The 20,711-nt window shown below is 36.0% G+C and overlaps 1 protein-coding gene across 1 annotated transcript in view; it reads left to right on the top strand.

The window, feature by feature from the left end:
• Positions 1–20,711, top strand: part of DNAJC1 (DnaJ heat shock protein family (Hsp40) member C1) — a 186,139-nt gene that overhangs the window by 92,276 nt on the left and 73,152 nt on the right. The window contains exon 8 of the mRNA XM_061435976.1: positions 8,961–9,124. Within this exon, the coding sequence (XP_061291960.1) occupies positions 8,961–9,124 (164 nt within the window). The remainder of the gene's footprint in view (positions 1–8,960; positions 9,125–20,711) is intronic.

Genomic DNA, 20,711 nt, shown 5'->3' with positions numbered 1-20,711 from the left:
GATAGGTAGCCATGCCCTTCTCCAGGGGATCTTCCTGATGCAGGGCCTGAACCTGGGTCTCCTGCATTGCAGGCAGATTCTTCACCGTCTGAGCCACCAGGAAAGCCCCTTTTAATCTGGGAGGCATCTAAAATCTAGAAAGTCCTTAAACAACTGCAGTCCAGTGCTGCAGTTGTCATTAATATTTAGTGGTGATCACCAACTTGCTGTAAGCCTGAAAATGTCAATGATTTTTGTTTTGAAAGTCTTTGTTTCATTTGTATTGTTGTTATATAACATGAAAAACCTTGACTAAAGTATCAGTATGTTGATGACTTCCACCAAACACTGGAGACAGTTCTTGCTGATTTTAGGAAGAGTTGAACATACTGTTAAAGAAGGCATTTTCCCAGCCCTGGTCATTCTAATTTTCTATATCTACATCCTTCTCATACATTCTTCCTTTTATAATGTTTTATTTTTTTAACATGGTTTTATTTTTATCCAGAGCATTTAATACTACTTAACATTAATTAATTAATTTTGTTTACCATCTGGTCCTCCCAATAGAAAGTAAGCTTCATGAGAGTAAGGATTGTATCTATTTTCTTTAATGTTATGACTATCTAAGGACCTTAAAGAATCCCTGGCACACAGTAGGTGCTTAATAGGTAACTGTTGATTGAACTCAGGGAGGGGGGGTCTTCTGTTTTATTTTTAATTTCAATATGAATGTTCTTGGTTCAAACTTCATTCCCCTCCACCTACCTAGATTCCTAGAGAAGTGATATGGACTAATGTGGGCACAGAAAACTGTACAAACACTCTTAATACTCAGTCACTTCACACTTACAAATGTATATAAATACACAGCATGTGTGATTTACAGAATAACTTGCATGCCTTAGCTATTTGTGCAGCCCACAGAAGTCATTTAGCCAAGTGAAGCTAGAAAAGAGCAACTGTGTTATTAGTATTCCCATGCAGTTCACACTTGGAATATATAGAAAAATAGCTATGGCAATTACCCTTCATAAAGTGAAAGTCTAGCTTTCTGCCTTTACCTAAACACCAACCATAGTTTGAGAATAAAGGAGGACTAGGTTGTCTCCAAAACCAGAGTCCATTGCCACTACCTAAATGTGTGACTTTGAGGAGTTTATTTTCGTTTCCTTATCTGTTAAAAAAACCATGTGGGACTAGATGATCCCAGTGTTAGTTTTCTATTGTTGCTTAACAAATGGCCACAGATTAGTGGCTTAAATACAAATGCATTATCATACAGTTATGTGGGTCAGAAGTCAGACATGAGTCTCACTGGGCTAAAGTCAGGGTTATCACGCGAGGCTGATTCCTTTTCCAGCTTCTCGAGGCCCCCATGTTCCTTGGATCATGGCCCCCCTTCCTCTTCCTTCAGAGCTAGCAATGTTGCATCTCTGATTATTCTGTAGTCACATTTCTGCCTGATCGTAACGGGGAAAAGTTCTCTGCTTTTAAGGACTTGTGATTAGATTGGACTAACTTGGATAATTCAGGATAGTCTCTCCTGTCTTAAGGTGCTCAAGTTTAATCCCATCTGCAAAGTCTCTTTTGCCATGTAAGGTAAAATATTTGCAGGTTCTGGGCATCAGAACACAGTCATGTTTAGGGGACCATTTTTACCCTCTACAACCTTCTGGTATCTGGGTAGCTTTAGAACAGGGACTTTCTTTATCATCTTTGTGTCTGCAGCATTTAATATAGCATCCTAGCACATAGTAAAAGTTTAATAAATGGATGAATGACTAAATAGATGAATTAATGTAACCATGAATATTAATCAGTTAATATTAATGATGCAGAAAACAAACTTATGGTTACCAAGGGAGAAGGGGGAGAGTTGATTTGGAGACTAGGATTGACATATACACAGTACTATATATAAAATATAGATAACTAATAAGGACCTACTGTATGGCACAGGGAACTCTTCTCAACACTCTGTAATAGGAAAAAAGTCTGTAAGAGTGGGTATATGTATATATGTATAACTGATTCACCTTGTTATACAGCAGAAACTAACACAACCTTTTAAATCAACTATACTCCAATAACGGAGAAGGTGATGGCACCCCACTCCAATACTCTTGCCTGGAAAATCCCATGGATGGAGGAGCCTGGTAGGCTGCATGGGGTCACGAAGAGTCGGACACGACTGAGCGACTTCACTTTCACTTTTCACTTTCATGCATTGGAGAAGGAAATAGCAACCCACTCCAGTGTTCTTGCCTGGGGAATCTCAGGGATGGGAGAGCCTGGTGAGCTGCCGTCTGTGTGGTTGCACAGAGTCGGACACGACTGAAGCAACTTAGCAGCAGCAGCAAAAGTCAACAAATACAATATAATATTCAGGTAAACTGTATAACTGTTTAAAGCAGACTCTGCTTAAGAGGGGGAAATTTAGGATGCTAGAGGATTACATATTGACTGATGTGTGTTTTGAAGAGTAAGAGTGGACAAATGATTATTACTGCTATATTAATATATCCAGAGATGCAAGCTGGATTTACAAAAGGTAGAGGAATCAGAGATCAAATTGCCAACATCCATTGGATCATAGAAAAAGCAAGAGAATTCCCTCAAAATTTTTACTTCTGCTTTATTTGATATGTCAAAGCCTTTGACTGTGTGGATCAAAAAAACTGTGGGAAATTCTTAAAAGAGATGGAAATACCAGACCACCATATCTGTCTCCGGAGAAACCTGCATGCAGGATGAGGCAGCAGTTAAGAACCGGACATAGAACAATGGGCTGGTTCAAAATTGGGAAAGGAGTACATCAAGGCTGTATATTGTCACCCTGCTTATTTAACTTACATGCAGCAAAATGCCGGGCTGGATGAAACATAAGCTGGAATTAAGATTGCCAGGAGAAATAACAGCAACATCAGATATGTATATGAAACCACTTTAATAGCAGAAAATGAAGAGGAACTAGAGAGCCTCTTATTGAAAGAGGAAAATGAAAAAGCTGGCTTAAAACTCAACATTCAAAAAACTAAGATCATAGCTTCTGGTCCCATTACTTCATGGCAAATAGATGGGGGAAAAGTGGAAATAGGGACAGTCTTTATTTTCTTGGGCTGCAAAATCACTGTGGATGGTGACTGCAACCACAAAATTAAAAGACGTTGCTCCTTGGAAGAAAAGCTATTACAAACCCAGATAGCATATTAAGAAGCAGAGACTTCACTTTACCAGTAAGGGTCGATATAGTCAAAGCTATGGTTTTTATAGTAGTCATGTGCAGTTGTGGGAGTTGGAGTATAAAGAAGACTGAGCGCTGAAGAATTGATGCTTTTGAACTGCGGTGTTGGAGAAGACTCTTGAGAGTCCCTTGGACAGAAAGGAGATCAAACCAGTCAATCCTAAAGGAAATCAGTCCTGAATATTCATTGGAAGGACTGATACTGAAGCTGAAGCTCCAGTACTTTGGCCACCTGATGCAAAGAGCCGACTCATTGGAAAAGACCCTGATGCTGGGAAACACTGAAGGCAAGAGGAGAAGGGGTGGCAGAGGATGAGATGGTTGGATGGCATCACTGACCAAATGGACATGTGTCTGAGCAAACTCCAGGAGATAGTGAAGGACAGGGAAACCTGGTGTGCTGCAGTCCATGGGGTTGCAAGAAAAGAGTTGGACACTGCTTAGTGACTAAATAACAAAACCAAAGATTGAAACGGAAGTTGGTATTATAGCAATTGTTGAAACAGCTTTAGTTAAATTAAATCCATGAATAAATGAAACTTTAAAGGTAACTTTTATATAATTGTTATTTTTAAGTAAAATTGTTACATAAAATTTTTCTAAGCCTTTTCAGTTCAGTTTAGTCTCTCAGTCATGTCCGACTCTTTGCGACCCCATGAATTGCAGCACGCCAGGCCTCCCTGTCCACCACCAACTCCCGGAGTTCACTCAAACTCATGTCCATAGAGTCAGTGATGCCATCCAGCCATCTCATCCTCTGTCGTCCCCTTCTCCTCCTGCCCCCAATCCCTCCCAGCATCAGGGTCTTTTCCAGTGAGTCAACTCTTCGCGTGAGGTGGCCAAAGTATTGGAGTTTCAGCTTCAGCATCAGTCCTTCCAATGAATATTCAGGACTGATTTCCTTTAGAATGGACTGGTTGGATCTCCTTGCAGTCCAAGGGACTCTCAAGAGTCTTCTCCAACACCACAGTTCAAAAGCATCGATTCTTCAGTGCTCAGCTTTCTTCATAGTCCAACTCTCACATCATACATGCCTTTTAAGACTAGTCAAAAAGTGGAGGTGAAGGGAATCCACATTTACAGGAAGAGAAAAATGTCAAACTAAACCAAAATTTACCTGTGGAGACAGTTTGAATACACTAATTTCATTGCTTTCATAGTCATGTTTTCATGACTGTTTTTCCAGAATTGTTCAAAGACTTTTGTTCTCCCTAAGAATTTGATAGCAGTTCTCATGCAGATTTAATAATGCTTTCTTTTAAAAAATTTTTAATTGAAATAAAGTTGATTTACAGTGTTTCAGGTATGCAGCAGAGTGATTTAGCTATATATATACTCTTTCAGATTCTTTTCCATTATAGGTTATTGGAAGGTATTTAATACAGTCCCTTGTGTCATATGGTAGGTCGTTGTTGGCTGTCTGCCTTACATGTAATGGTATATATAATATGTTCATCTCCAAGACCAAATTTATCCCTCCTCATTTTTCCCCTGTGTAACGGTAAGTTTGTTTTCTTTCTCTGCGAGTCTGTTTCTGTTTTGTAAAAAAGTTCATTTGTATCATTTTCTAGATACCACATGTAAGTGGTATCATATGACATTTGTTATAGTAATTTGTTATTGTTTAATTAAAATATTATGTAAAGAAACAATTTACAATAGGCGAATATCTGAAAATTCTCTGTATGCCAGCAAAAATGTGTGATGGTCTTCTGAAAAGTTTGAAAATTCCCCATGGCTGATTCATGTCAATGTATGGCAAAAACCACTATAATATTGTAAAGTAATTAGCCTCCAAATAAAATAGTTTTTTAGAAAGTTTGAAAATTCATTACCTGGTTATGGTTTCTTCAAACTGAAAATGATGAAACTAAATGCCAGAAAGCTTATTAAAAACAATACTCATCCTAAACTCTGAGTAATAAGACTTTTGTTGCTCATGTTTTGGTATCAGTTCAGTAATACATTTATTAATAGAAAAGGTGAAGGTATCAACATTAACAAAGTTAAAGAACAGTCACATTGCTGTTAATAATGTCAAAAACTGTCATGTATTTTTAAATGTCATCTCTCATGGTTACATGCAAAGAATCTTTTAATTAATTTTGTTAACTTCATTACAGTGTTCTACATTGTATACTTTAGAACTAATACATCAAGGCCCCAAATCCCCCAGTGTGCATTTCATTTGCCCCCATCCTTCTTAATTTTAAAGACCATCACTGGAATACTGAGTTCATAATAACATTTCCATCTGCCTAATTGAGTAAATGCATCTCATGCAGATTAGCAATAGCTATTTTATGCTGCCTGTTTTTCATGACCTAATTGCTAATCTGCCCTCAAGTCTTCTGCTTTACTGCCGAGACTGTGTGCAGTGTCCTCTGAGGGCTACCCCAGAGTTACACTGAGTGGGGTGTGGTAGTCTTACTATAAAATGGTGTTTTAGGGGGGATGTCTGAAAAGGGTAATGTCTTAAAAATAAATATGTATCTTTCTCTTAGGAAGTCTTTATGGGAAAAAATGTGATCTATTTGGAAATTTTTGAGCATTTTCTTTACTACAAACTTTTAATCAACTTTATGTTTTTGCTATAAATAAATTGAATATGTATTGATATAAGGTTTTTTCAGTGTTAATATTTTATACAGTCTGAGTTTTAGTCTAAGTCAATAGATGTGAGTTCTGAGTACTATAATGAAAACCCATATTGTGAATGGAAAAAAAAATGAGTAATTCTATAAAGAAATTGATTGAAAGGTTAAAATTTAGACAAAGAGGGGATCAACGGTAGAAGGAAAACTCATTATTTCCCTTTTTTCCCCTCTGTACTTATATGAGTTAAGAACAAAAGCAAAAGCAAGTAATCAAAATCCTTCTTTTTTAAGAAGTAATTTTTTTTAATCTGAAGAAACAATTGTTCCAGACATTATGTTTTTCTTCTGGCTTTGTGGTCCCCACCCCATACCCCAGTGATGGGCCCAACTAGGGTTGCCAAGGGGACAGTAAGAACATGGTAGACAGAATTTGCCTCTTTAGGGTGGCAAGACGGGAAAGCATTCACCTTCCCTAAGGTAATGGAAGACAGATTTCTATAGAAAACTCAGGCTCATGACAAAAGGAGATGCTAGTGCTTATTTTTAAGTTGATTCAGGGACTGGTGGAGAAGAGGACAAAGGAGATAGGGCAGATGTAATCCCAATGGGTTAGAACATTTTTCCTTTGATGATATAGGATGCTCATGGATGGAAGATTCCTCTCTGAGATAACTTATGAAAAGGTAATATAACAAATCACTAACTCCAGTACATTTGGAAACATGACCAAATAAAAACTCTGTACCTTATATAATATTCTCTTGTATGTGTATACCACATTTTGTTTATCCATTCATTTGTCATTAAACACTTGGGTTGCTTCCAATTTTTAGCTATTGTGAATAATTCTGCTGTGAACTTGGGTGAACCAATATCTCTTTGAGCCCCTGGTTTCAGTTCTTTTGGATATATATCCAGAAATGGAATTGCTGGATCATATGACAGTTCTGTCTTTACTTTTTTTTAGGAACTGCTACACTATTTTCCATAGCACTGTACAGTTTTACATTCTTACCAACAGTGTACAAAGTTCCAATTTCTCCATATCCTTGCCAGTGGTTTTTATTGTCTGGTGTGTATGTATGTGTGTGTGTGTTTCTTGTAGCCATTTATTTTCTGGTTGGGGTGTGTGTGTGTTTCTTGTAGCCATCCTAATAAGTGTTTCTTTGGAGAAATGACTATTCAAGTCCTGTACCCAATTTTGAATCAGATCGTTTGTTGAGTTTTAGTAGTTTTCTGTATATTCAGTATATAATCCCTTATCAGATATATGATTTACAAATATTTTCTCTCATAATATGGGTTGCCTTTTTACTCTATTGATATCTTTTGATGCACAAAATTTTAAAATTTTCATGAAGTCTAATTCTATTTTCTTTCATTGTCTGTGCCTTTGGTGTCATATTAAAGAAATCAGAGTTTTAGATCTTACACTTAGGTCATTGATCCGTTTTGAATTATATTTTTATACCTTTAAATTAGCCTCATATGTCATTTAAGTTACTAATTTCCTTTTATGGTATCAGGTTTTTTTTTAAGACACCATTTGAAAAGCTTGGATATACACAGGTACTGATGCAGTATAGGATAATATGGTACTCAATACCATGTAGATTTTTAGGTACGGTAACAACCTTTTAAAATAGAACTGTTCCCATAACACTGTATTCTTAATACACATTTTTTTTTTTTTGGCCATTTTTTTCTATTAGGCTGCTTATCCTGTCAGGTTATAAGATCTCTTTATGTATTCTATATATGCATATCTTCTGTTTGTACTCTGCATTGTAGATTATCTTCCCAAATCTGTTCTCTCTTGATTTGTTTATTCTTTTATCTTTGTAGGATCTGGGTTTTCAGTCTTAGTTAAGATTTCTGCTTACTTTAAATAGTATAGTTAGTATTTTAGGTTTCTTTTTCAATATTTTCATTGTTTTGGTTTTTAAATTTAAGTCTCTTATGCAACTGTGATTTATTTTTGGTATACATTGTAAGGTTGTGTCCACTTTTCTTTCAAATGGATATTCATTTGTGCCAGCAACATTTATTAAATCCTCCTTCCACTGAACTGAAATATTTATGTTCTCTGATCTGTTCTAGGAATTTGTCTCTTCATGTGCCAACATCATATTGATTTTATTATGTTGGTATTATAGTGCATGTAAACACAGATACATACACATACACAGGATGGAGAAGATATGGTTCTAAGGATGGATGAGTTTGACAGTAGTGACCAAGAGTAGAGTTGCTTCTCAGTGTCAACGCTAATCAAGAAGGGATTTAATGGAGAGGCTAGTTGATAAACTGATAATCATCTGCTGATAACTACCCTTGATGCTGCCAAATTATATTTTGCCTTTGTAAAATATTGAAAAGATGAATGTATACCCTTAAGAGCTAGTTTTCTGCCAAGTAATGTGTTGCTGCTGCTGCTCCTGCTAAGTCGCTTCAGTCGTGTCTGACTCTGTGTGACCCCATAGACGGCAGCCCACCAGGCTCCCCCGTCCCTGGGATTCTCCAGGCAAGAACACTGGAGTGGGTTGCCATTTCCTTCTCCAATGCATGAAAGTGAAAAGTGAAAGTGAAGTCGCTCAGTCGTGTCTGACTCTTAGCAACCCCATGGACTGTAGCCCACCAGGCTCTTCCATCCATGGGATTTTCTAGGCAAGAGGACTGGAGTGGTAGAGTATATATATTTTTCCTCACATCAACTTGATGAGGTTAGATTTAACTCCCTTTTACAGAATGAAAATGGACACTTGTTCTAAGGGTTAAGTTACTTGCCCTGTATTATGCAACTCTTAGGTAGTAAAGGTAGGATTAAAACACTAATGCCCAGGCTCTTTTCACTACGGCTATGACCATGAGTGTTTCATGAACAGTACTTTGAAAACTAAAGATACACACAAATTGATATGGGGATTATATAATAAATCATCTGTCATCAACATCTATGAGTTTTATTTTAAAACAATGCCATGGATAATGCACAATAAAACTTAAAACTGATATAAGTAAAGTAATTCTATTTTTATGAAAGAACAATATATATGTTCTTTCAAGATACGGTCTATGAATAAAATTTTAGTTCTTTTTATTATTATTTTAATTGGTGCTTTTAAACTTTTTTTTAGAACAGAAGAAAGTTAAAATAAAAAAACCAAAACCTGAATTTCCTGTATATACGCCTTTAGAAAGTACATATATTCAATCTTATGATCATGGAACTTCTATAGAAGAAATTGAGGAACAAATGGATGACTGGTTAGAAAACAGGAACAGAACACAGAAAAAACAGGTAAATTTAAAATATATATATATTTATTTGTCTGTGTTGGGTCTTAGTTGCGGCTTGTGGGATCTTTAGTCGCGGCATGAGAACTCTTAGTCGTGGCGTGTGGGATCTAGTTCCGTGACCATGGATCCAGTCTAGGCCACCTGCTTTGGGAGCATGAAGTCTGAGCCACTGGATCACCAGGGAATCCCCAAAACAGGTAAATTTTTTGAATTTTGCTCTGAGTAAAACACATACTGAAAAGTACTAAAATATATTAATAGATATAGAGCTCAGTAAACTATCTCATGGCAAACCCAGTTAAAACCTTTGTACACTAGTGTATTAAGTCACAGGGTCAACAAGTAAATAATTCTTACATATATATATATATATATATATATTTTTTTTAATGTCTGTATCAATTTCTAGCTCAGCAGCAAGATTGAAAACTTTAGTTACTTTACATTCTTGCCAACACTGGGTCATGTCCACCACAGTAAGTGTAGTTAACATTGATCACCATACATGTTTACAAAATTTTTTGGTAAACTTTTAAGATTTACTCTCCTAGCAACTTTCAGATATGCAGAACACTATTATTAAGTATCATCACTATGCTATTGCATCCCTATGACTTACTTATTTATACCCTTTCATCCATTTCATCTACTCCTCACTGCCACAGCCCTACCTCTTTTAAAAATCAGTCTGTTCTCATTTTCTTAAGCTTATTAGTTTGGGGGGGGTTGTTTTTTTAAGATTCTTCTAGAAAAGTGAGACCATCTGGTATTTGTCTTTCTCTATATGATTTATTTTACTTAGTATAATGCTGTTAAGGTCCATCCATGTTGTCACAAATGGCAAGATTTCCTTATTTTTATGGCTGAATAATATTCCTGTGTGTGTCTGTGTATGTGTGTGTCACATTTTCTATATCCATTCAACCATCAGTGGACACTTAAGTTCTTTCCATATCTTGGCTATTGTAAATAGTCTGCAACAAACATTGAGGCGCATATATCTTTTCAGATTAGTGTTTTTCATTTTCTTCAGATAAACACCCAGAAGTGGAACTTCTATATCATCTGGTAGTTCTATTTTTAATTTTTGGAGGAAACTCTATACTGTTTTCCACAGTGGTTGGACCAATGTACATTTCCACCAACAGTGCACAAGCTTTCCCCTTTCTTCATATCCCTGCCAACACTTGTTATTTCTTGTGTTTTTTATAATAGCCGTTCTAACTAGTGAGAGATGATATCTTATTGTGGTTTTGATTTGTATTTCCTTACTGAATAGTGATGTTGAGCGTCTTTTCATGTGTTGAGGATGACGTTAGCTCTGGGCTTGTCACATACGGCCTTTACTGTGTTTTGGTGCATTCCCTCTATACACAACTTTGTTGAGAGTTTTTACCATAAATGAGTTTTTGTCCAGTTCTATCAAATACATCTATTCAGATGATCTTACGCTTAATCATCTTACATTTGTGATGTTTTTTTCTTCCTGTAAATGATTTCTAATGTCAGTACCAATGTAGTAGGAAAAGAATATGATTTGATTTCAGTCTTAAATAAATTTAAGAGTTGTTTTGTGGGCTAACATATGATCTGTTGTGGAGATCCATGTGTATGTGAGAAGAATGTGTATCTGCTGCTTTTTTGATGGAATGTCCTGTCTATGTTTATTAATTCAATCTCATCTAACATGTCATAAAGGCTAATTTAGGTGCTCAGATTGACTTTTTTTTTTTAATTCATAATATGCCTTTAAAATCCCTCCAAATTCATAATATGCTCTTAAAAATCCCTCCAAGTGTTTGAGTGTATCTGTAGTTTTTATTTTTATCACTGAATAATAATCCATTATATTGAATAATAATCCAGGACAGGGAAGACTAGCTTGCTGCAGTCCATGGGGTCGCAAAGAGTTGGAGATGCCTGAGCGACAACGACTGAACTGAACTGAATAATGCATAGTGGGTTAGTTCGCATGATCTAACGTATTATTTCTATAGGAACATATAGTGCATACTCTATTTGAGATTTATCCATATTCATGTTCCTACAGTTTTCTCTTTTTAGTGCTGAGTAACAGTCTAGTGTACGGGTACACTACAGTTTTTAAAATGTATTAGTGTATGGAAATTTCATTTGTTTCTGGCCATTATAACTAAGTTTTCTATGAAGATTTGTATACATGTTTGTGTGGAATTATGCCTTCCTTTCGCTTGGGTAAATGCCATGTAGTAAAATGAAGTTGCCAAACTGAGTTCCAGAGTGGTGGTAAGTTTTACATTCCACTACTAGTGTGTGAGCCCTGCAGTTGCTCCACATTTTGGCCAACCTTTGGTGTTAGATATACAGATCGATTTTAGCCATTCTGTATATCTATATTTACACCAGTACAATTTGTATTGATAATAAGCTATGTAATAAGCCTTGAAATCAGATAGTAGAAATCCTCCAACTGTTTTCTTCTTTTCAAGATTGTATTGACTATTCTAGTTATTTGCATTTCTTTATAATAAATTTAGATTCAAGTTGTCAATTTGTACAAGATTCTGTTGGAATTTTTATTGCAGTTGAATTGATTTATAGATAAATTTGGGGAGAATCTGACATCATAAAAATATTGAGTCTTTTGACCCACATGGTATATATCTCTTATCTACATCTTCTTTAATTTCTCTTAGGAACATATTTGGTCAAATTTATCCCTAAATATTTCATATTTTATACTATTCCAAATTATATTTTTAATTTCAGTTTCTGATGGATTCTTAAGATTTGAAGACCTAAGTTCTAGTTTTAACATCACTGTTTATTGCCTATATCATGTGGATTTTCATTTTCTTGTTACTTAACACCATACAAATAGTGTGAAATTATCTTTCTACCTTAGAGATAAAAGTATGTATGTTAAAACATTTTGTAAACTGAGAAACCCTAAAGCAAAGAGTTTTCCTTTTATTCCATCCTTCTTTTGGATCTTCCTGTCATTTTCAAAGTTTTCGTCTACATTTAAATTTTTATTTTGTCCTTTTATTAGTGGAAAACAAATGAAGAGAAAGATATGTCCCAGTTGGCCTCTATGTTGTTTGTATTAAGAAAGTTGATTAACTTTGTTCAAGAGCTTCTCTGATAATCTCCCTAATTCGTTTTTGTTTTATCCAGTATATATTCAGAGTAGTTTTAAGTACTGTGTCTGTAAGCGCTCATAAAATATTGCTTTTAAATCATGTAATGGAGAGAGGATTTTATCATCATCATCTTCCTTTACATCTTGTGTGAGATATTGCCCCATGTTCTACTATACATCAAGTTGCTCATTTAACTCTCATAAGAACCCTAAATTAGTAATATTTTTTCCATCTGGAAGGAATGTCTGATTATCAGGAAGACTGTAATATATTTAGTTCAGTCATATGGGATTGCTGTTTTTTAAGGAAAAAACATTCGTTATCAGGAATTTTAGATGGCTCAACCAGTGTAAGTAAATAGGCATTAATCCATCTATGGAATTCCTTAACCTTTGTAAGCTCTTGAAGGGGTTAAACCCAGGTAATTTCTCCCAGAATTTGCCATAGCTTTCATTAGTGGCAGTGCTGAAGCACTTTGAAGCAATAAGTGAAAGATGACAAATATTAAGAGTAGGAATATTGGATGAAAAGTGAAATGGAAAAGTTATTTCTGATTATAATTGTCTGACATAACTTTGTCATAGTCATTTTTTTAAAATTTCTTTAACAATGTAGTTAAATATTTTTAAGTCCAATAGCAGATGTCCCAAGTGGCTTAGTGAATAAAGAATCTGCCTTCAATGCAGGAGATGTGGGTTCAATCCCTGGGTCAGGAAGATCCTCTGGAGGAGGAAATGGCAACCCACTCCAATATTCTTGCCTGGAGAATCCCATGGACAGAAGAGCCTGGTGGGCCAGCATCTGTGGGGTCATAAAGAGTCTGACATGATTGAAGATACTGAGCATGCATGCTGAAATATTGGATGAAAAAATAAATGTAGTTACTTCTGATTATAATTGCCTGACGTAAGTTGGTGATAATTATTTTTTTTAACATTTCTGAAACAGCGTAGTTAAATATTTTTAAGTCCAATAGTAGATGTCAGACATTTTTTATGTGAAAACAATCATTCATGTATATGATTTTAAAAAGTGAGGTTTTAATGAAGCAAAATAATTTCCCACCATAAATACTATAACAAATAAACTCTTCTAAAATAGTTTCTTCTTCATCCCCCTGGTGACCTAGTGGTAATGTTCTGCAGTGTTTTATGTAGGAGACCTGCATTTCATTCCTGTTCTCGTTATCTCTCTCCCTGGGGCTGCAATGAATAAAATAAGAAATAAAATCACTATCCTCCATCCTTATTGCCATGGGCTGTACCTTGTCAGATTTCATAAGCTAAGCTAGATGGGACCTGGTTAGTACTAGGATGGAAGACCTCAAAACAAAGTCTGTGGAACACCCATCTTCTATGTAGCCACTATTTCATCTTCCTTGAACCCTTGTCTTAAAGTCATTATTGTACTTTCGTCTTTACTCTTTGATTGATTTACTTGCTCTAGGGGGGGAAGAAAGGTCTTTAAAGTAAATGCATTTCTAGTCATTTAAATCAATGCATTTATTTATTTTCCCTTTTCAAACTTGAAAGACTATTTAATTCAAAAGGTATTTGTCTGTATTCTTGGAAAAGACAGTATTCCATCTAGCGTTGTGTTTTATTGTTTAAAGTTTGTTTTCTCGGGGATTTCTCATTTTATTTATCTCTGTCCAGTATTCTGTGTTTCTATTTGTCTTGAGAGATAGTGTTGCCCTTGTTATATAAATAATATACAACACTTGGTATTATTTTAAAAACACATATAATGTAACTGTGTGAAGATTTGAAACTTAAAGAATTGTTTCCTTAAAACCTAGATTATCTACATAGTTTAACTTTAAATTTTAATTTTAAAAAATTCAAATGCTAGTAATTTAAATTAATTAGATCTTTGTGTGTGTGTATATATACAATATAATGCCTATAATTCAGTTAAAAATGCACTGATGTTTTAACCATGAATAAACCCAATCTGCCTATTGCTATTGTATCCAAAATACACCCAAACACACCTTTCATAATTACAGATGGTACATGTGCACGCATGTACCCACACACAAACATATGTGCATACCTAAGCTCTCTAACACACTCGTTTTCTTTCTTCCTTCCATCTTTCCTTCCTTCCTCCATCCTTTCTTCCCTTCCCTCTTTCCTTCCTGATGACATTTTACACAGAACCCCAATATATGAAAGACAGATACAAAAGGCTGAGAGCTTCTCTGGTTAATGTCAAAATGAGGGAGGCTAGAGCCCCATCCATCTAGCCTCTTCCTCATCGCATAAGGCAAGACTCCTCAGATAAACCCGAAAGTTGTAAGAAACATGGCTGCGCTGCCCTCCTCAGTTTCACATTCTTCCATTATACACAGAAATTTAATGTTTTGAAAGAGTTATGATGAGTGCAGAAAAATGAGTAAAAAACAACAGAAATAAAATCAGGTTATTTTGAGAAAAGAGATACTTGAATAGAGATAATAGGTGGGTGAATGTAAAAAAGAGAAAGTCATTTAATTGATAAAGAAGGACATATATATCTTTATCAGGGAAACAACTTCCAGAATGTTCCTATTGTAAAAGGTTGATGGCTGCTGTGAGCATGGGCCTGAAAAGTATTCAACAATGACTTGGTGTTTTCTTATTCTACCATTATGCCAAATCCTCTTCATTTCTGTTTATAATGACTCCAAACCAAAACTAAACTCCCAGAGTCATAGCACTCAGTTCAAGAGGGATGGCATATTTTCTTTATGAAATACTTTTTATGTTAAGGAAGTATTCCAGAGTTTATCTAATTTATATTTTAGTACCATTTAAGATAACAGTCCCTATATGTCATCAATGATATTTCAGAAAGTCATTTTAAAATTATTTTATATTGTTACTCATTTTAAAATAGCCATCTTCATAAAAATTTTTTAGACTACCTCACGGGAGTATTCTCTATGGGAGTGGTAGGTTGATAAATTTTTTTTTTAATCGACTCTTTGGAGAGAATAAAGAAGCCTCTATTTTAATGTTTGCCAAATTAAGTGGTAATCTACTCCCATCATGGCTGATTTGTAATTGTCAACAAGAAGTCACTGAAAGTGGAGTTGGAAGAGATATGCAGTGGTGATGTTACCATTTTGTAATACTCCCATCATGTAGATAAACTTGATGTGTATATCCTCAAGGGCATACATAATAAAATGTAGTAAAATAATTAGGAAGCAATGAATCTTGACTATTACCTTTTTAGTATAATTTAATTATTTGTTTGTGTTGATCACCAAGGAAGGCTTTCTTTCTTTCTTTTTTTTTTTTTCAAGGAAGGCTTTCTTATCTCTCCTTGCTATTCTTTGGAACTCTGCATTCAAATGGGTATATCTTTCCTTTTCTCCTTTGCCTTTCACATCTCTTCTTTTCACAGTTATTTGTAAGCCCTCCTCAGACAACCATTTTGCCTTTTTGCATTTCTTTTTCTTGGGGATGGTCTTGATCCCTGCCTGCTGTACACTGTCACAAACCTCTGTCCATAGTTCTTCAGGTACCCTGTCTATCCGATCTAACCCCTTGAATCTATTTGTCACCTCCACTGTATAATCATAAGGGATTTGATTTAGATCATACCTGAATGGTCTAGTGGTTTTCCCTATTTTCTTTAAGTCTGAATTTGGCAATAAGGAATTCATGATCTGAGCCACAGTCAGCTCCCAGTCTTGTTTTTTGCTGACTGTATAGAGCATCTCCATTTTTGGCAGTGAAGAATATAATCAATCTGATTTCGGTATTGACCATCTGGTGATGTCCATTTGTAGAGTCTTTTCTTGTGTTGTTGGAAGAGAAATGGTATGGGCCTAACAGAAGCAGAAGATATTAAGAAGAGGTGGCAAGAATACACAGAACTATACAAAAAAGATCTTCATGACCCAGATAATCATGATGGTGTAATCATTCACCTAGAGCCAGACATCCTGGAATGTGAAGTCAAGTGGGCCTTAGGAAGCATCACTATGAACAAAGCTAGTGGAGGTGATGGAATTCCAGTAGAGCTATTTCAAATCCTAAAAGATGATGCTGTGAAAGTGCTGCACTCAATATGCCAGCAAATTTGGAAAACTCAGCAGTGGCCACAGGACTGGAAAAGGTCAGTTTTCATTCCAATCCCAAAGAAAGGCAATGCCAAAGAATGCTCAAACTACTGCACAATTGCACTCATCTCACACACTAGTAAAGTAATGCTCAAAATTCTCTAAGCCAGCCTTCAACAATACATGAACCATGAACTTCCAGATGTTCAGGCTGGTTTTAGGAAAGGCAGAGGATCCAGAGATCAAATTGCCAACATCCATTGGATCATCGAAAAAGCGAGAGTGTTCCAGAAAAACATCTATTTCTGCTTTCTTGACTATGCCAAAGCCTTTGACTGTGTGGATCACAACAATCTGTTGAAAATTCTGAAAGAGATGGGAATACCAGACCACCTGATCTGCCTCTTGAGATATCTGTATGCAGGTCAAGAAGCAACAGTTAGAACTGGACATGGAACAACAGACTGGTTCCAAATGGGGAAAGGAATACATCAAGGCTGTATATTGTCACCCTGCTTATTTAACTTCTGTGCAGAGTACATCATGAGAAACGCTGGACTGGAAGAAACACAAGATGGAATCAAGATTGCCAGGAGAAATATCAATAACCTCAGATATGCAGATGACACCACCCTTATGGCAGAAAGCAAAGAACTGAAGAGCCTCTTGATAAAAATGAAAGAGGGGAGTGAAAAAGTTGGCTTAAAGCTCAACATTCAGAAAACGAAGATCATGGCATCTGGTCCCATCACTTCATGGCAGATAGATGGGGAAACAGTGGAAACAGTGTCAGACTTTATTTTTTGGGCTCCAAAATCACTGCAGATGGTGACTTCAGCCATGAAATTAAAAGACGCTTGCTCCTTGGAAGAAAAGCTATGACCAACCTAGACAGCATATTAAAAAGCAGAGACGTTACTTTGCCAACAAAGGTCTGTCTGGTCAAAGCTGTGGTTTTTCTAGTAGTCGTGTATGGATATGAGAGTTGGACCATAAAGAAGGATGAGCACTGAAGAATTGATGCTTTTGAACTGTGGTGTTGGAGAAGACTCTTGAGAGTCCCTTGGATAGGGAGGAGATCAAACCAGTCCATCCTAAAGGAAATAAGTCCTGAATATTCATTCGAAGGACTTATGCTAAAGCTGAAACTCCAATACTTTGGTCACTTGATGGCGAAGAACTGACTCATTTGAAACGACCCTGATGCTGGGAAAGACTGGAGGCAGGAGGAGAAGGGGACGACAGAGGATGAGATGGTTGGAGGGCATCACCAACTCAGTGGACATGAGTTTGAGTAAGCTCTGGGAGTTGGTGATGGACAGGGAAGCCTGGCGTGCTGCAGTCCATGGGGTTGCAAAGAGTTGGACACGACTGAGCGACTTAACTGAAAAATTCGTTTATATAATTTAAATTTTTATGCCGGATGTGTTTAACAGCCAGCTCACACAGTTCCTAAAACTTTGGCAGCTGGCTCTCACAAACTGGTATAAGTGGGATCCAGCATTCCACTGTCCATGGGGGACTCCATTTCTCTACCTTTTACTGTATGTCTGGTTTAGCCATCCTTCATGTCTCCAAGATTCACTGTAGTTATGCAGATTATTTTGCTATTGGCATCTAGGGGATATTTAGAGACTATAAATATCATCCTGTTTTCTGCTTCCTTTTATCAGTTTGTCTGTATTAAGGTATCATACTATTCTGCAGTCATTTAATATCTTCCTGTTACTTGTCTAGCAAGATGACTTTAAACCTGTCAAAATGATTATCTTCCCCATGTCTTAACAACAGAACCAAACGAAACGAACCCTAAGTACATTGGAGATAATGGTGAGAGATTTTTGTTGCTACATCTTCACCTACCTAAAACTGCCTAGATTGATCTGTTTTATTGGTAAGAACATGGTTTTCATTTTTAAAAGCTTTTTAATGTAATTAGCTTGATAACAGCTGGAGTCTCCAATGAGAGGTCCCAATCTGTTACCCAGCAATTAACTATTTGTAGTCATCATTGATAATAGCAGCTTGCCACTGAATATTTTCATCATTCATCAGCTTACCCTTTAATAAAATTATTTTACACATGCTTTCTAAAGTGTATTATATTTTCAAAATAATTTAGCCATGGCATTATTAGATCTAGACTTTCTGCCTTTTTCAAAAGATAACTTTTAACTTTACCTTTGGTTAGAAAATCATATATTTTGCTGAGTTGGCCTTTTGTATTAAAGCTGTTTATCACTTAAGCTTCAAAAGAAAACTTTGTAAACACTGTCCCTGTCTATTGTAGACTGGCAGAAAAGAAACCCCAATAAATGATGCTATTAAAAGTGCATTTCAGAGTTCTCTTGATCATCTTGATGGAAAATGGCCAGTAGATTTGAAATCACAAAAAACCTAAGGTATTTGTTCACTATTTATTCTGGTATTCTTAATTTATTAAAATTTATTTTAAATCTATTAAAATCACTTTTACAAATACTAAGCACCTATATTTTGTGAAATTCTTTTAGAGGTTTAACTTGTTTGATAACACTAGAGTACAAAAGATGTCAAACCCTCAGTATTTTTCAGAGACATTTCTGACTTGAAGCCCTTCCCCATCAGGGTCTGTGCGATGTCCACTGTTAGCCATTCTTTGGGACTCTGTTCCTTTCCCACTTGTCTCTCCAAGAAGAGTTTTCCAGTCTGAGATTACTGCTCTGTTGGTTATCTGAGTAATGCCCTCCAATTCCTTCTGAAGTGAGTCCCGCTCGCTTGCCCTGCTGGTTTGGCCAGTGTGGTATCTGTAGTCTCTGACACAGCAAGAAACCCACTGGCAGCTGCTCCCCTCATTCCAGGCTGCGCTCCCCCTCACTCAGGCTAAGCAGGGGCCTCGCTCCCTCTCTCACGCTTGCCTCCATACAAATATATCATCACTCCCTTCCAAATCCTGTCACCCCAGGTGCTGCACACAACGTCAGAGAACCCAGGTACCTATCCACCTTTCCCAATGTTAGATACCCCCCAAAATTATCTTATTCTTTTCTTCAACTCCCTCACTCACACTCAGATTTTCTTTTCCATACTCTTTTCACACAAATGGAGCCTAACGGCCTCAGTAAGCACTGAATAGTTCTGAACTAGGACGCATTTGGTTAAGCAGTAAAAAAAAAAAAAAAAAACTATAGCAGATTTTTGTGTCCTGCTGTATTAAATTTTTAGTAACTCATCCTGTTATGGAAGTTTTCTCTGAGTGGGAAAAGAGAATGAATATCACAGTCTTCCATCTTACAGACTAAGATAAAATGAAAGCACAAAATAAGAAGCTGCTTTTGTTGCAGACTGAAGTCTGTACACAAGATTTACATATCAGTTTGTGTATATCACATTCATGCATCTATTCAAGTACACAGATGATTAGAGAACAAGGAACACTGTGAGAATTATATCAACAAATACATAAGGTGGCAGGCCCATCATAACCCTTCAATAAAATTAACCTCAATTAGATGATTTTCTAAAAGAATTCATGGTTTTATGGTTAAGGTGGGTGCTTATCAGCATGTTTTATTCTAGTAATACTCCAACACTCTAGTTTCATAGTGTCTTTCAAAGACTGTTTCTTTGAGAAACTTTTTTTTGAGCACTCATTTCTTTTGTGATGGCTGTTTGACTTTAACTTATTTATAAAATGACTTTTTAAGAAACTCTCTACAATAGAAATAGTTTACAATCTTTTGTTAAGCCTGGATACCTTATAATTAATGACTTCTACCACACCACCTGCTCCCTTCTGCTTGAATCTTACCATGTCAGTGTTGCTTTGAAATCTGAGAATCCTTTCCTCTTGCTGCCAACTAATATGCTACTTGTTTTAGTCCAACGTCATATTACTGATTAGCTGAATGAGCATTATTTCCTGGGTTTTTTTTTTTTTTCCTGTATCTCTAAATAAACCACTTTGGTCTTAGTAGGATTATGATGTTATAGAAAACATACTTAAATATGTTTTTCTGCAGAAAGGAGACCATAGAAAAGATGAATCATAATATGCTAAAGGCTTTCTAAAAGTCAATCTTTGATGATATTTAAACACAACTAGGTATACCTGTGGAGAGAGTGTTTTTAAAAATCCAGATTCGTTTCTGATCTTCCTTTAATAATGAAAGAGCTCTTTAGCATCCTGTAGTCTAGGATTTCGTTTTCGTGCTTTGTATATTTCCCTTGCCTCTAGTCTTATTAATAATACAAGTATTTCAGGACCAAGATGAGATAATTACCTGGTCTTATAGTTCTCATAATTACCTGGTCACTTATATTATTCCATTGTGTCACTGTAAACCACATGATGCTTGAGCTTTTAACTTCATATCCCCTGAAGTGTCTGTCTATAGGGTAAATGTTAATTGAATTGAATTCACTTGTTGGAT

The sequence above is a fragment of the Bos javanicus genome, chromosome 13 (genome assembly GCF_032452875.1).
Source record: "Bos javanicus breed banteng chromosome 13, ARS-OSU_banteng_1.0, whole genome shotgun sequence".
Classification (NCBI taxonomy): domain Eukaryota; kingdom Metazoa; phylum Chordata; class Mammalia; order Artiodactyla; family Bovidae; genus Bos; species Bos javanicus.
Note: the sequence above shows the minus strand (reverse complement) of the source record. Positions and strands in the feature narration are given on the sequence as shown.